Source organism: Uranotaenia lowii, chromosome 3, assembly GCF_029784155.1.
Source record: "Uranotaenia lowii strain MFRU-FL chromosome 3, ASM2978415v1, whole genome shotgun sequence".
Lineage (NCBI taxonomy): Eukaryota > Metazoa > Arthropoda > Insecta > Diptera > Culicidae > Uranotaenia > Uranotaenia lowii.
This window is the reverse complement of record NC_073693.1, coordinates 156,948,634-156,963,091: the sequence shown is the minus strand read 5'-3', so window position 1 is coordinate 156,963,091 and position 14,458 is coordinate 156,948,634. Positions and strand designations below refer to the sequence as shown.

The 14,458-nt window shown below is 36.2% G+C and overlaps 1 protein-coding gene across 1 annotated transcript in view; it reads left to right on the top strand.

Annotated features, from left to right (window-relative positions):
* LOC129755092 (glutamine synthetase 2 cytoplasmic-like) overlaps window positions 1–11,211 on the top strand; it is a 28,695-nt gene extending 17,484 nt beyond the window's left edge. Inside the window, exons 2-5 of the mRNA XM_055751424.1 lie at window positions 9,661–9,842; window positions 9,914–10,446; window positions 10,508–10,751; window positions 10,813–11,211. Coding sequence (XP_055607399.1) covers window positions 9,662–9,842; window positions 9,914–10,446; window positions 10,508–10,751; window positions 10,813–10,961 — 1,107 coding nt within the window. The 5' untranslated portion in view covers window position 9,661 and the 3' untranslated portion in view covers window positions 10,962–11,211. The remainder of the gene's footprint in view (window positions 1–9,660; window positions 9,843–9,913; window positions 10,447–10,507; window positions 10,752–10,812) is intronic.
* Window positions 11,212–14,458: the final 3,247 nt, after the last annotated feature.

Here is a 14,458-nt window from a genome sequence, read left to right as displayed (position 1 = left end):
CTGAGCATTTGTCAATAAAGTCACATATCTTGTAAAAAATTGGCACTATTTGAATGACCTAAAAGATCATGGTTTTGAATAAATGGCGTATGTCTTTACAATTTTGAAAATAATTCTCAATGTACTCTTTTTGGCGTTGCAGGATATGGTAACCCTAAGCTAGTAGATTTTTTGTAGTTTTTTTACCCCTAAATGTATGCAGAACCGTTGTGCTATTTTTTTTTAAAACAGGCGGTATAGAACTTTAAACTTTAAATTTTGATACCTTTTTTTTTCATTCGATTTTGACTATTAAGGAAAAGCTAGTTTTTTTGTAACACCTAGAATTTTAAAACACTTACTGGAGAAAGGAGTTTAAGCGTGAACATTGATTGCAGGATAATTGAACGAAATTCATTGGTTACAATTAAATTTTTATCACAAAACCAAATATTATGTGTCGGGGTAACTTTGATCAGCATGGCTTTAACATATCCCAACAATTGCAAAATTGTCATATTTGTGCCATTTTACAGAAAAGGCATCGATTGCAGTAATTTTTATTAAGTCTATTAACGTGTTCAAGTGGCATAAAAAGCATAATCAAGTCTAGATTATTTCGAAACAGCTGGATCCATCTATATAATTGTCCTCAGTTTCTCTCAAGTTAGAAGTATTTGTAAAAAACAGCGAAAATTTAAAGGGAGGAGGGGGCATTTTATTGATTACATGAGAAAATATTTTTGTTACCGGGACAGCAAATATTTTTGTTACCGGGACAGCAGAATGGGCAAAAATATGGAAGAATACAGCTTGCACAAATTCATGTATGGCTAAATGCACTATTGGCATACTATCCTGGAAAGAGGATACAATGAGCGAAACAAGAATAGTACCACTATGTGTTTTTTTTGTCAACATACACTGGCGGCCAAAAGTTTGGGATCACCCACTAAAAAACATGCAAATTTTGATCGTTCATATCTCAGCCGTCTTAGGACATTTTGCAAATTTTCTGATCACATTTGAAAGATTATGAGCAATAGCTATTTCGGAGTTATTTTGCCTAAATATAATGTTTTAGTTTTGAACTTAAAACTTAACCTAAAGTTATGACATTTTCAAAAAATCGCACTCAATATTCAAAGCCGATCATCTCGGGATAGGGTGGACCAAATCTCAAAATTTGAGTGGCATTAGAATCCCTATTCTGTACTTCTCAAAACACAATCAAAAAATTTTGTGAAAAAATTCAAGAATGTACTTGAAATTAATAAAATAGACACTTGAGTTATCGTCCAAAAGTTTGGGATCACCCCTTGGTATGGTGAGTTTGGGATCATTCTTATAAAAACATGCAAATTTATTTTATTCATATCTTTCTTATCTAACATCGTATTGTAGATCTGAAGGGTTCATTTGGAAGCTTAGGAATTGTTGTTTTTTCATAAAATCATTCAAAAATTTTATTTTAAGGTGAGAACTACAAAAAAATCAGAATCATAACTGGAAACTTTCAAAAAAACAATAAATTTATGGCGATTATTTATGGTTTTCACTTCAAAATATAATTTTTGAATGAATTTATGAAAAAACAACAATTCCTTAGCTTCCAAATGAGACCTTCAGATCTGCAATACGATGTAAGATGAGAAAGATATGAATAAAATAGATTTGCATGTTTTTATAAGAATGATCCCAAACTCACCATACCAAGGGGTGATCCCAAACTTTTGGACGATAACTCAAGTGTCTATTTTATTAATTTCAAGTACATTCTTGAATTTTTTCACAAAATTTTTTGATTGTGTTTTGAGAAGTACAGAATACGGATTCTAATGCCACTCAAATTTTGAGATTTGGTCCACCCTATCCCGAGATGATCGGCTTTGAATATTGAGTGCGATTTTTTGAAAATGTCATAACTTTAGGTTAAGTTTTAAGTTCAAAACTAAAACATTATATTTAGGCAAAATAACTCCGAAATAGCTATTGCTCATAATCTTTCAAATGAGATCAAAAGATTTGCAATATGTCCCAAGACGGCTGAGATATGAACGATCAAAATTTGCATGTTTTTTAGTGGGTGATCCCAAACTTTTGGCCGGCAGTGTATGAATAAATTTTACAACGGATAAATCAAGCATAAGTTTCCTTTTCTTTAATAAAGCAATTGGCGTCGAGGACCAGAAATATGGAAAAAAGTGCAAAATAAGAATAGTACCACTTATGGTTTTTTTTAAACAAAAATAAACATTATTTCTTGAAATTAACTATGTAAATGTGAATAACAATGCTGTTACCAACTTTTTGAATAGATATCTACATTTTTAGGCGTTTTTAAGTATGTGAAAGGTTTGAAAAGGGCCTTTTTTTAGAGATTTTTCTCAATCATAAAGGAATTTGACATTTGAGCTATAATAATTTATCAAACTGCTTTGTTTTATCAGTAACATGAAGTGAAATGATGTAGCAAGCATTCTGGGTCAATTATGAATCAGAAAAAAAACATGTTGGAATTCAAAAACTTTGTTTTTTTTTCAGTAAAGCACTTTTTTCAGTTTCAAGTCGTAGATCGCAGAACTATCTTGCAGTTAACAGCTATTTAGGTTATATATCGGCCTGTGAGTTTTCCAATACAGTTTCGTTGGAGTTAACGCTAAAACTCTTCTGGATTTTCAGAAAACTCACCAGCACCACAATTTGACACCACCGAAGTTTCTGCTCATCTCAACTTCCGATACAATTGCAAATCATACCAATAATACCGATAGCCATCTGGTTCATCATGCTTCATCGAAATTTACAACATTATTCAGATTATTGGTCCAAGAATTTCACTTTTTTGCACTTTTTTGCAAGAATTTCACCTTCATGCAATCCTGACTATTTGATTCAGTGATCTTAAAATTTCCAAGGCGATCACGCGGATACTTGATCCCTTTTTCTTGTTTTTATCGTATCTTTATGGAAAAATTTTGCAACTCATCGTTTTTTGCATTTTCTGACAGCGTGTTATTTCTAGATTCTAAGCTCCACAAATTAGAAAGATACTTGATCCCGTATATGAATTAGAAGCATTCTGATAGTGATAAGGATATTTCTAAACTTCAGGGAGACTTGATCCCACGTTAAAGGAGATTTGATATTCATTCAGGGGCCCTAACCGTTGAATAAAATTAAACAAAATCGAAATGTGAAAGGTCATTTGACTGTTTTGATCCATATAAATTCCCATTTCACAATTTTTAAGTGCTAGAAAAGTATTCTAAAATTGTATCTTCAAGCCTATAGCCACGGCATATTTTAAGGCGCTATATTCCAATTTTTAGACAAAATCAATTTTTTTACTACCTTTTACGATGATTTTATCGGAAAAATATTAGTTTTAAAATAAATTGTGATTCCGTACTTTGCATATATCACGATCCATTCAAAAAAAATATATTATTTTGAACTCTAGGGATCAGTTAAACCCAAAATGAACATTTTAGAAAGCTTCTTCTTATGGCCAAGAATTAAGAGTTTACCATCGCTTCAAAAACATGGCATTATAAAGTTCCTATTATACTTTAACGATTGACATATTTAAATGAATATTTTTGTTGCCTTTTTCATGTGAAAAGCATGAAATGGAGGGAAAAAGATCTTCTAACATCATTTTATGAAATTTTTCAAGAAAAGTGAAATAACACAAAAAAATAATTTATTAAATTTTTTGAGCTTATGGAATGGTTGTTTCGCTCCATTTGGCACATTTTTCGAGAACATTTGATCTGCGTAAAGCTTTCCAGTTTCGAGATAATGCTATAAGATCAAGTATCCCCTGGAATAAAGTATTCTCTTTCTCCCCTACTTATTTCTTGACAAAAATCATCCAGCACACCTTTATTAACCCAATAGTCAAAAATGGATCTCGATTCCGTTTAACAGAAAGAATTTACTGCCTTTTACGACTTAACACTGAAAAAATAGTGTAAGACTTGATTTTTGAACGAAAAGCTTGGTTTTTGGATTCAAATTCAGACTAGAATCAATGTTTTATCATTTCACGTTATATTTATGAAGAAATTTGGTTGTTCCAAAATTTAAAAAATAACAGCATGAATTCAAAACCAATTTTTTTTTAAATTTATTTATTCATCAAATTATTAAAATCTACAGTTGTGTTGAGTTCCTTTTGAAAACTATTTTACCAATAATTATCACGTTACAATTACAACAATCCTCAAAATTCTTAAACAGACCTGATCAATAATTCCTTTACATATCACATTCTTCAATGTTCCTTATCCTCTGATTACATGTTTTTTTCAAATTATTAAAAAAAACCTTATCTACATTACAAGGCTTCAAACTACTGAGCCGAGAGAGAAAGGATATTAGTGTTTTTTCTGTTGTTTCGATTTCGATCTTGATCTTGTAAGTGCACTTTGTGCCGCCAAAAAACTAGGCGAAGATGGTACATTGATTAATCCCGAATCTGATTCAGTCGAAGTTTCGGATCCACTTCTGTTGTTCGTTTTCAATTCTTGCCTACCGCGTTTCGACCGCTCCAAATGTTTTTTCGTCTCTTCCGTCGCTATACCTTTTCCCTGATTCCTGATGCTCTACATCATCAGAAATGGCTGCTCAGTATTTTTACAGTTGCTGCTTCCTACATCTCCAATATCCAGAATTGGCACACCTTCATCCGAGATCTCTTCTTCATTTCCTGCTCCAGATGTTTGTTCGATCCAGCCACGTGAATTCCTTCTCCGGCACTAGCCGTTGCAAGCAACCTACTTGTCCCAGCTGCTACGTTACTATATAGAAAAGGTTGACGAGCCAACCTTTTGTTCACCGTATTTCGATTAGGACAGTTCGCTTTTATATGATCTACACTTCCACAGACAAAGCACTTGTTCAGACCTTCGTAAAACACTCGGGCTTGAAAATTCCGGACGTGCACCGTTGCAGGAATCTCAGCTTTTATCTCCATGTGAAGACCTCGCACACCCGTCCAAATCGGGAAACCATATTTCTCCCTCACCATTCGTTGTATTGTTCCAAATTTATTAAAACATCGGCGGTAAATTAAAAATCCGTACTTATTTGAATACGATGGATGCTTCAGAAAAGGTTATTGTCGCTGTCGCCATGGAATTGGTAGATGGCAGCTGCGAAAGCGTGTCTTTAAGAAGTTGCTCAGTTTCGAATTTCAGATACACACAGTGCTCCCCGGGCTCCTTGTACATCGCTAGCAGATTTCCACACACCAAACCCAGTTTCAGCTTCATAAACTGAAAAATTTCAAAGTCTGCTGGCTTACACTTTCCTGATCCAAAGTAGATTCTGAGCGAGTTGGTTCGCGCCTCCTCCATTTTGGATCAGATTGCCTCACCAATTCCCGACTGGATATAAACTAGTGTTTAAAACAAAAGCACTCTTTATCAGTAGCAAAGCTACTCAACGCCAAACGAAACTTAGCAGCAAGATAAAGACGACCACTTTGCTCGAAGTCCAAACACAAACTGAGATTTATAGATTTGCTTTTGACATTTTGAACTTGAAGCAACTCTGATCTCTGGACTCTGGGTGCTATAATTTACCCTGACTTATTTTCTTTCCTTCCAAATACAGCTTAATTTTCTAAATTGACTTCTTATACACAGAAAAATGATGAAATAAACGTATCTGGAAAGTATTGGATAGGTCGTCTCGTACAACATGCTGCATGCCGCTCAATCAAAACAAATGCCCTACATTAAATATGTGTAACGAAGGAAATGGCTAAATTTTGAAAGCGGCATGAAAACTGACCTGTGAGACATGTATGTCATGGAAAGGTGAAGTCAGACGAAAGACGTGAAATGTAAAACGTAAGACGTGAGTCGTAAGAAGATGTTACATGAGCCGTGAAATGTGATTGCAACATGGATGAGAGAAGATGAGGCGTGATACTTGAGACGTGAGACTTGAGATGTAACTATAACATGTTATAAAATGAAATGAGACGTGAGGAGTGCATCGTTGGAGTCTATACGAAAATGAAAAGTGAGATGTAAGACGAGAGTCGTGAGATGCATGACTTGAGAGGTCGCATGTGAGACGTAAATAATGAGACAACAAGACAAACGAAATTATGGGAAATGTTAAATGTAAGATTTAAGTCTTGAGTTTTGAATTTCTAGAGATTTATGAAATAAGATTTTCAATTCCATTCTGTGTATGGCATCGGATCAAGGTGTGTGATTTGTACACGTTGAGCCCTTCCACCCAATATGGCCATTGGGCCGCATCAAAATTTGCCTTTGGCTTCCCTTGTTCTTTCGATATATTTTGGGTCACAAGCATTAGTGTAAAATATGACAATATGAGATGATTTGGATGGTTCCTGAATCAGCGCATCAAAGTTCAATTTTGTATGGAAGAAGAAACTTTTGCAAATAAATTCATCCAGGAAACTCAAATAATCTTGGAATAACGTTACTCTTTAATTACCGTTTCTGCCTTTTCTTAATGTGATTTTTTGTTATAATGAGGATATGCCAAGTAGGAGAAATAAGGGCATAATGGTCACGTTAAGAAGGACGCTTATTTAACCATAGAAAACAGCTATACCTAATATGTGAGTAACATCATTGTTCCGTGTTCAGAAACTCAAAAATCCTTTTTCCCAAATGGCCTGGTGCAGTATGAGAACATAATTGGCTTTTTTTTTTAAATATTTCTGTAAAATTGATAAGGAGATTTCTTTTTTGCTGAAAAATTAATACTATAGGAACTACAAAACTGTTCCTCATGAAATCTGTTTTGAGAAAATACACATTTCCTTAAAAAAGTGAGATGCCCAGTTCGCTTCGGGTGCTCGATATGCCCTTACTTTATCGATGAAATAGGGAATAATTTCATCGAAAAAGTAATAATAATTTGATGTTATAATTTTGCCAAAGTTCTGAAAATAAACTCAATGCCTAAACATTTTTTTACGATAATTATTTTTATCCTACGGGTAATAACTTTCCAAATTAGCAGTCAAAGACACTTGAATTTAAAAAATGAATTGAAAATATTTTATTTTGTATAAAATCTAATATCATTTCTGATGTTCAACTTAGGTTTGCGGTATGTTCACAAGGTATCCACTGCAAAATCAAGAAATGTTATTTAAAGTTTCATTTTTTTTCCAGCACATCTCTGGTGATTTTTGAATTATCAATTATGATTTTCCATACAAATTCCTAATAAACTTCACAGAACTTTCGAACGAAGTTAACTGTAAGGTAAAATAAATTTAAATCGTACACATAATTCGAAAATTTTATTCAAAAGAATCTCAGTAGAACAGTTTTTAAGTTATGCAGCAAATATGATTTTTTGGTAAAATTTAAAAAAAAAAGAATTTGTTCATTATTTCAAATATCTCAGGCTGCATCACATTAACTGTTGATATCTTTTTTAGATATTGTAAGTGAATGAATTTGCTATCGATCATCTGAACTTCATTTTTGCGTATAATCATTGTATTGTGGATATTAGTGAATCTATAATTGTGGATTGTGGATATTAGTGAATCTATAATTGATGAAAATATATTAAAATGCATTTTTTAGAAAAAACGAAAAGTTTAATCGACAGTTTTAGACTCGATGGTAGCATTCGACAAATCTAATTTTCTACGGGCGCAAAATGTTAGTTAAAATAAAAGTTTTGAAGTGGCTGATTATCAAAATCGGTTGATAATTGAAGAAGTTATGGTTATTTTACTAAAACAGTAGTATTTGCATAAAATTGGTTAAAATTGCTTTTGATGAGTAATTTTCTTATAATCTAAATTGAGACAAACATAAAACCCGAATACAGAAAAAGGATTGGAATTGAAACAAAAAAGTTATTGCGGGTTAAGATTGTATTTTGGCTAACAATTGTGGTCTTAATACACAACAATTGTAGCCTGAATACAATCTTTGAACCACAATAACTTTTCTGTTTAAAGTACAATCGTGTTGCAGTCTCCGTGTGAAATATTTGTTTCAATTTAGACTTTAAGAACTTTTCTTCGAAAAGCAATCAGCCAGTGAAGAAAAACAAAGCTTTGAATGAAAACCAGTATTTTTTGCTCCTCCCGAGCAAAATACCTTAAAACCCCATTCGCGCTTGAGACTCAAGGCAATCCCTCCTCATGGACAGATCTAGCTGAAACTTTGCATGTGGCTTTATGGTAAGCTAATGATTAGTTCTAGCTCTGATCGAGTGAGATTTATCATGTTTCATTCTTCCTGAATTTGTACACTGCGGTTCGTTAAATTGTTCAAAAATGCAAACTTTATTGTTTTAGTAAGGTAACCATAACTTTAAATCTTAAAGTTTTCTCTAAAAAATAAATTTTTTAAATCATTTTTCATTCAAAAGTCTGGTAATATCAACAATACTGTTGATCATAAGCCAGAATTGAAGTTTATAAGATGGAATTAGAGCTTTGAATCTAAAAACAAGTACATTTTTTTTTATTTTTCCAAAATTTTATATTTGGAGCATAACTTAAAAACTATTCAACTGATTTTTTTTATTTTCATTTTCGGATTAAGCAACCGATTTTGTAAGTCGGTTCATAAAGATCGCGTTTTTTTTTAATTCGGTGAACCAGTGTTATGCGTTTTTTGACAGAGAAAAGGGGGAGTTGTAACAATTTATAAATTTGAAATTTTCGATCAAAGCTTGCAGTGGTCTAATGGCCTTGCTTCTTTTGCACACTATTGTTGGTCTCATAAGTTTCGGAGACGATCCAGAGCGTCTAAAAACAGATAGTTCAGAAATCGAAGGTGATTGATGGGATATCGTCTTGCTATTCGTCAAATTATGTTTATAATTATATCAGTGTGAGCATTGCACAGTGGTGCAGAACATCAATCTAGCTGTACGAAATTAATAGCGCCCAGGGATGAAGAGATAGATATTGATGTCTTCAGCATCATTTTTCAGTTTAACATGGAGCACATTTTAGTATTAAAATTTTTGTCGAGGGGTCCACCGATAGCGAGATAAAATGCTAACTTTTTAGTTCTTCAAATTAGGGCTTTGATAACTTCGACAAAGTTATGCATCTGATCAAAAGTAAAAAAAATCTCATGAAAAAAAAGTTTTTTTCAACCTGACACGTTGTAAATTGGATAAAAAGGTTCGCTGTCTTTGAAACCAAGTTGTAACAAGCCACGATCTACAACTGTCTCATACAATATGAAGGGTTTAAAAGTTGCTGAAGTTCTTTAGAAAGCATTAAGTGTATTTTATTGGCAATTTTTGAAGGCTCCTCGATCGAAAAATGCACATTTTCGCAACATCCTCTTTTTGTGATTATTTTTGATGATAAGCGGAACCATTTTCATTTCAAATTAGCGGGGAAATCGGTGGAACTAGTAGAGATTTGAATGATTTGAAGAACAAAAAAGTTAGCATTTTTATCTCGCTATCGGTGGACAACTCGGAAAAATTTTGATACTAGAAAATGCAGCAGTTTATTGGTTGCGGTAATGGGTCACACTTAATGAAAATTTATCAATTCCACAAAGAAAAAAGCATAGTATGGTGGATTTTTCACATAAACTGTAGTAAACTACACGTGTTCGAATTAATGCAAACACAGCTTTGGAATCGAAAGTTATATTTATCGACCTTTTTTTTATTAATTTTTTTTCCCAGAATGGCGAAAACACTGGAAGAATCTCCCAATGCCCACATCAACAAGACCTTGTTGGACAAGTACATGAACTTGCCCATGCCGGAGGGAAAGATCATGGCGACGTACATCTGGATCGACGGTACTGGCGAAAACGTGCGCTGCAAGGATCGCACCCTGGAATTCATCCCTGAAAAACCAAGCGGTATGTTTTGCATTACATTTAAGTATCGCAAGGATATGTTTGTTTAAAACTTGTATTTACATATAATGCAGATCTTCCCATTTGGAACTACGATGGAAGCTCATGTTATCAGGCTGAGGGTCACAACTCTGATGTTTATTTGCACCCGGTGGCCATCTACCGAGATCCATTCCGGCGCGAAAACAACATTTTGGTGATGTGCGAGACCTATCGTTTCGATGGAACTCCTACAGAGTCTAACAAGCGCCGAACGTGCCGAGAAGTGTGCGATAAAGTGGCCGACGAAAAGCCATGGTTCGGAATTGAGCAGGAATATACGCTGCTAGATGTTGACGGTCATCCACTGGGTTGGCCCAAGAACGGTTTCCCCGGTCCTCAGGGTCCGTACTACTGCGGAGTCGGAGCAGATAAGGTTTTCGCACGCGACATTGTTGAGGCACACTACAGAGCTTGTCTGTACGCCGGAGTTAAAATTTGTGGAACCAATGCAGAAGTCATGCCAGCCCAGTGGGAATTCCAGGTTGGACCGTGTGAAGGCATCTCGATCGGAGATGATCTATGGATTGCTAGATTTTTACTCCACAGAGTTGCTGAAGAATTCGGGGTAACTTAACTTATTAAATTTAGTTGTTATGAATTTGTCAAACAAACCCTTTTTGGCTTAGATTGTAGCAACTCTGGACCCTAAACCGATGCCTGGTGACTGGAACGGTGCCGGGGCTCACACCAATGTGTCAACGAAAACCATGCGCGAAGAAGGAGGCATCACGGAGATCGAAAAAGCTATTGCAAAGCTGTCTAAGTGTCACGAGCGCCACATCCGAGCTTACGATCCTCGTGGAGGAAAGGACAACGAACGTCGCCTCACAGGAAAACACGAAACAAGCTCGATCCACGATTTTAGTGCAGGTTGGCTCATTTTTCCGAACTCACTTGTAAATGCCAATACTAATGAAAACCTTTCTTCTAGGTGTTGCTCATCGTGGTGCATCAATTCGTATTCCGCGAGGCGTTGCTGATGAGGGTAAGGGCTACTTCGAGGATCGTCGACCGAGCTCGAATTGCGATCCGTACTGCGTGTCGGAGGCAATTCTCAGAACCATTTGCTTGAATGAGTAAGCCATTTCAACAAACAGACCAAAGCTCGTATCTTTCCATTTGTTGCCTCGTAAGACATTGCCCGATTGGAATTGTTTCTCTTAACGTTAAGTTTACATTTCGAATAAACGATATATTATATTAATATACACCACTCACACCAGAACATTCAAAGTTTCAGAATAAAACGTTGTTATTATGTGCAAGTTGGGAAACCAATTGAAATTTCGCAAACGAATACCAAGAACGTGAATAAAGGTTTCAAACAGCTTTCCACAAACAATTTACATAGAAAGAATGCCTTGTACTAAGTAAGAGTTTCATGTTCCCCGGAAACATGATCCCTTAACTATTGCGACCTTGTAAGCATTATTATTTTATTTACATAGTATTCCGTCTCACGACATAACTTGACGAACATAATTCCTAAAATTCACTCGGTTCATAGCAACCGTTCTCCAATTTCTCGGGCACCCCACGTTCGCCAGATCACGCTCCACTTGGTCTAACCACCTCGCTCGTTGCGCCCCCGCTCGTCTTGTTCCTACCGGATTCGTAGCGAACACCTGTTTTGCAGGACAGTCGTCCGGCATTCTCGCAACATGTCCCGCCCAGCGTATCCGGCCAGCCTTCACCACCTTCTGGATACTGGGTTCGCCGTAGAGGCGCGCGAGCTCGTGGTTCATCCTTCGCCTCCACACTCCGTTCTCCTGTACGCCGCCAAAGATGGTTCTTAACACTCGTCGCTCGAATACTCCGAGTGTACGCAGGTCCTCCTCGAGCAATATCCATGTCTCGTGCCCGTAGAGAACAACCGGTCTAATGAGCGTCATATACAGGTTGCACTTCGTGCGAGGGCTAAGTCTTCTCGACCGCAGTTGCTTGTGGAGTCCATAGTAGGCACGACTTCCGCTGATAATTCGCCTCCGGATCTCACGGCTGGTGTCATTGTCTGTGGTCACCAGTGAGCCGAGATAGACAAAGTCTTCGACTATCTCCAGCTCGTCGCCGTCGATCGTGACCTTGTTATTACTGGACAAGCGGGTTCGGTCGGTCTCGGATCCGCAGGCCAGCATGTACTTCGTCTTGGACGTATTAATCATTAACCCAATCCTTCCTGCTTCGCGTTTCAGTTTGCGGTAGATCTCCTCCACCGCCGCAGATGATCTGCCGACTATATCAATGTCATCGGCAAAGCAGATAAGTTGACTGGATCTGTTGAAAATCGTGCCCCGCATTTCGCCCACCGCTCGTCGAATAACACCTTCTAGCGCCACGTTGAACATCATGCAGGATAGACCATCACCTTGTCGAAGCCCCCTGCGCGATTCGAATGAACTCGACAATTCACCCGAAATCCGCACACAGCACTGCGTTCCATCCATCGTCGCCTTGATCAGTCTGATCAGCTTCCCGGAAAAGCCGTTCTCGTCGTTGTAAGCATTATATGAGTTTTTAATAATATATTAAACAAAGCAAAATATCTTAGTTTTGATTGTTTCGAATTTTTATCAACTCAATCAAAACAAATTTATAAAATTATTTTGAGACTGGTTGGAAGAACATCTTGAGGACAGATTTGACTATGATGCGAGAAGACAACTTGAAATGAGGAAAAAAGCGTGTCGAGGGGACAGCTTGGAGATTGCTAAGAATAAGGATGAACCATATAGCGTGGCGAGATGTCTGCTCAATTAAAGACAGTTTTCTCTCCTAAGTCATTATTTGGAAATATTCAACTTGGGATGAGAACAAGTGCAAAAATGTAAAATGCAAGTCGGGTGCAAAGCATATTTATTATTATTATATTTATTATTACTAATTCATCGAACAATTGTGTTTAAATGAATAACTTCACGATCACAAAGAATGAAACAATATTGATTGGTGTAACCGACGAACAAAACGACTTGATGGCCCTCCGAACTGATGTAAGTGCTCAACATCCTGGAATATGCGCATCATTGCGCTGATTGGTTCATTGTTACCGTAGGATGTCCTATGAGTTCGACTCGACAACAGCGAATGAGATCGTGACATTCTCGACGGAGCCCTAAAGCTGATCATACTAAGCAGGTTTGGTGATTGTACTTCTCCGTTCAAAATTTTAGCGACAAATGTGGCCTGTTGAGTTTTTCGACGACATTCGAGAGAATCTAGTCCTAAAAGCTGGCACCGATGAGGATAAGGGGGTAGATCTTCGGGATGGTTCCACTGCAGATGACGTAAGGCGGATCTGATAAACCGCTTTTGCACTCGTTCGATTCGTAAGATCCAGCTTAGCTGGTAGGGGGAAGGTTTCCTAAATGGGCCAATCGAGTTAAATGACCCTACGGCTGTTTGATGAAATGGCTGACTAGACAGCTTATCCGACCAATGCATTTTGAGGGTAATACGCTTAGAACATAAGGCAAGAAAGAATTTTATGAATTTACAAACTAAAAAAAAAATTTAAAAATTCATGCAAGGTTTTGATGCATTTTGATGTAATATTTCGACTTTTAAAAATTGTACGTAAAGAAGCTTAAAACAAAAACTAGGAAGGTTTTTGTTTCTTACTCAAATGAACTTAAGAAATAAAACATACCTATCTCAGCTTTTGTGGAGGTTTAATAATGATTATATAGTGGAATAATAGAGTGTTTCTGTATGCCCCCATTATGTTTGTAAAATGCCTCCATCCTAAGATAACAGGTTAAATAGAATAATTAAATGATTTTTATCATTGAACCTTCAAATCTAAGCTCTGAATAACATCTTAAGAGAGAATTGAAGATCTAAAAACAGATTTGATAAAGTTTTTTTCATGGCTGAACTGCTCCCATAGTATGGCAACCCTAACTTTTGTTTTATTCCATAAAATTATAATATACATAGATTTTTAAAAAACTTCAGCTTTGTCGTACGGAAATTATTACTTTCTAGCAGTTTCAATGAAATTATACGGAAATATTGCCCAAAAAAACAGAAATTTTGTTCAAAAGATAAATAGGCGCATTTAGCCCGCACGGTTTGAGGTTTGGCATTTTAGACAACACTTATAATAAAACCGTTTTTTTTGGAAACAGAAGAAAATTTTAACATAAAAATTAACCCAATGTATAGAAAACAGATGCCTGCACACGAACATATAGTTTTTGTACACATATTCGATGTGATATTTGATTAAATCAGCGTTCTGCTTAATAGGCGCCGGCGCATATAGCCCGCTCCTCCCCTATGGGGCCCATACGATTGAAGCGTGCTCAAGAATAGATCGGACAAGTGCACAGTACAGTGACTTCAAGCAATACGGATCTGTGAATTCTCGCGCTATTTTCAAGATAAAGCCGAGTTGTTTATTGGCTTTATTGATGACCGCAGTATGTTGATTGTTGAAGGTAAGCTGATCATCCAGGATAACACCAAAATCATTAACTTCGAATACTCTATTTATGTGATCATTGCCGATGTAGTAGTTATGTAGAACAGGTGATTTTTTCCGGTGAAAAGTTATGATCGAACACTTTGAGACACTA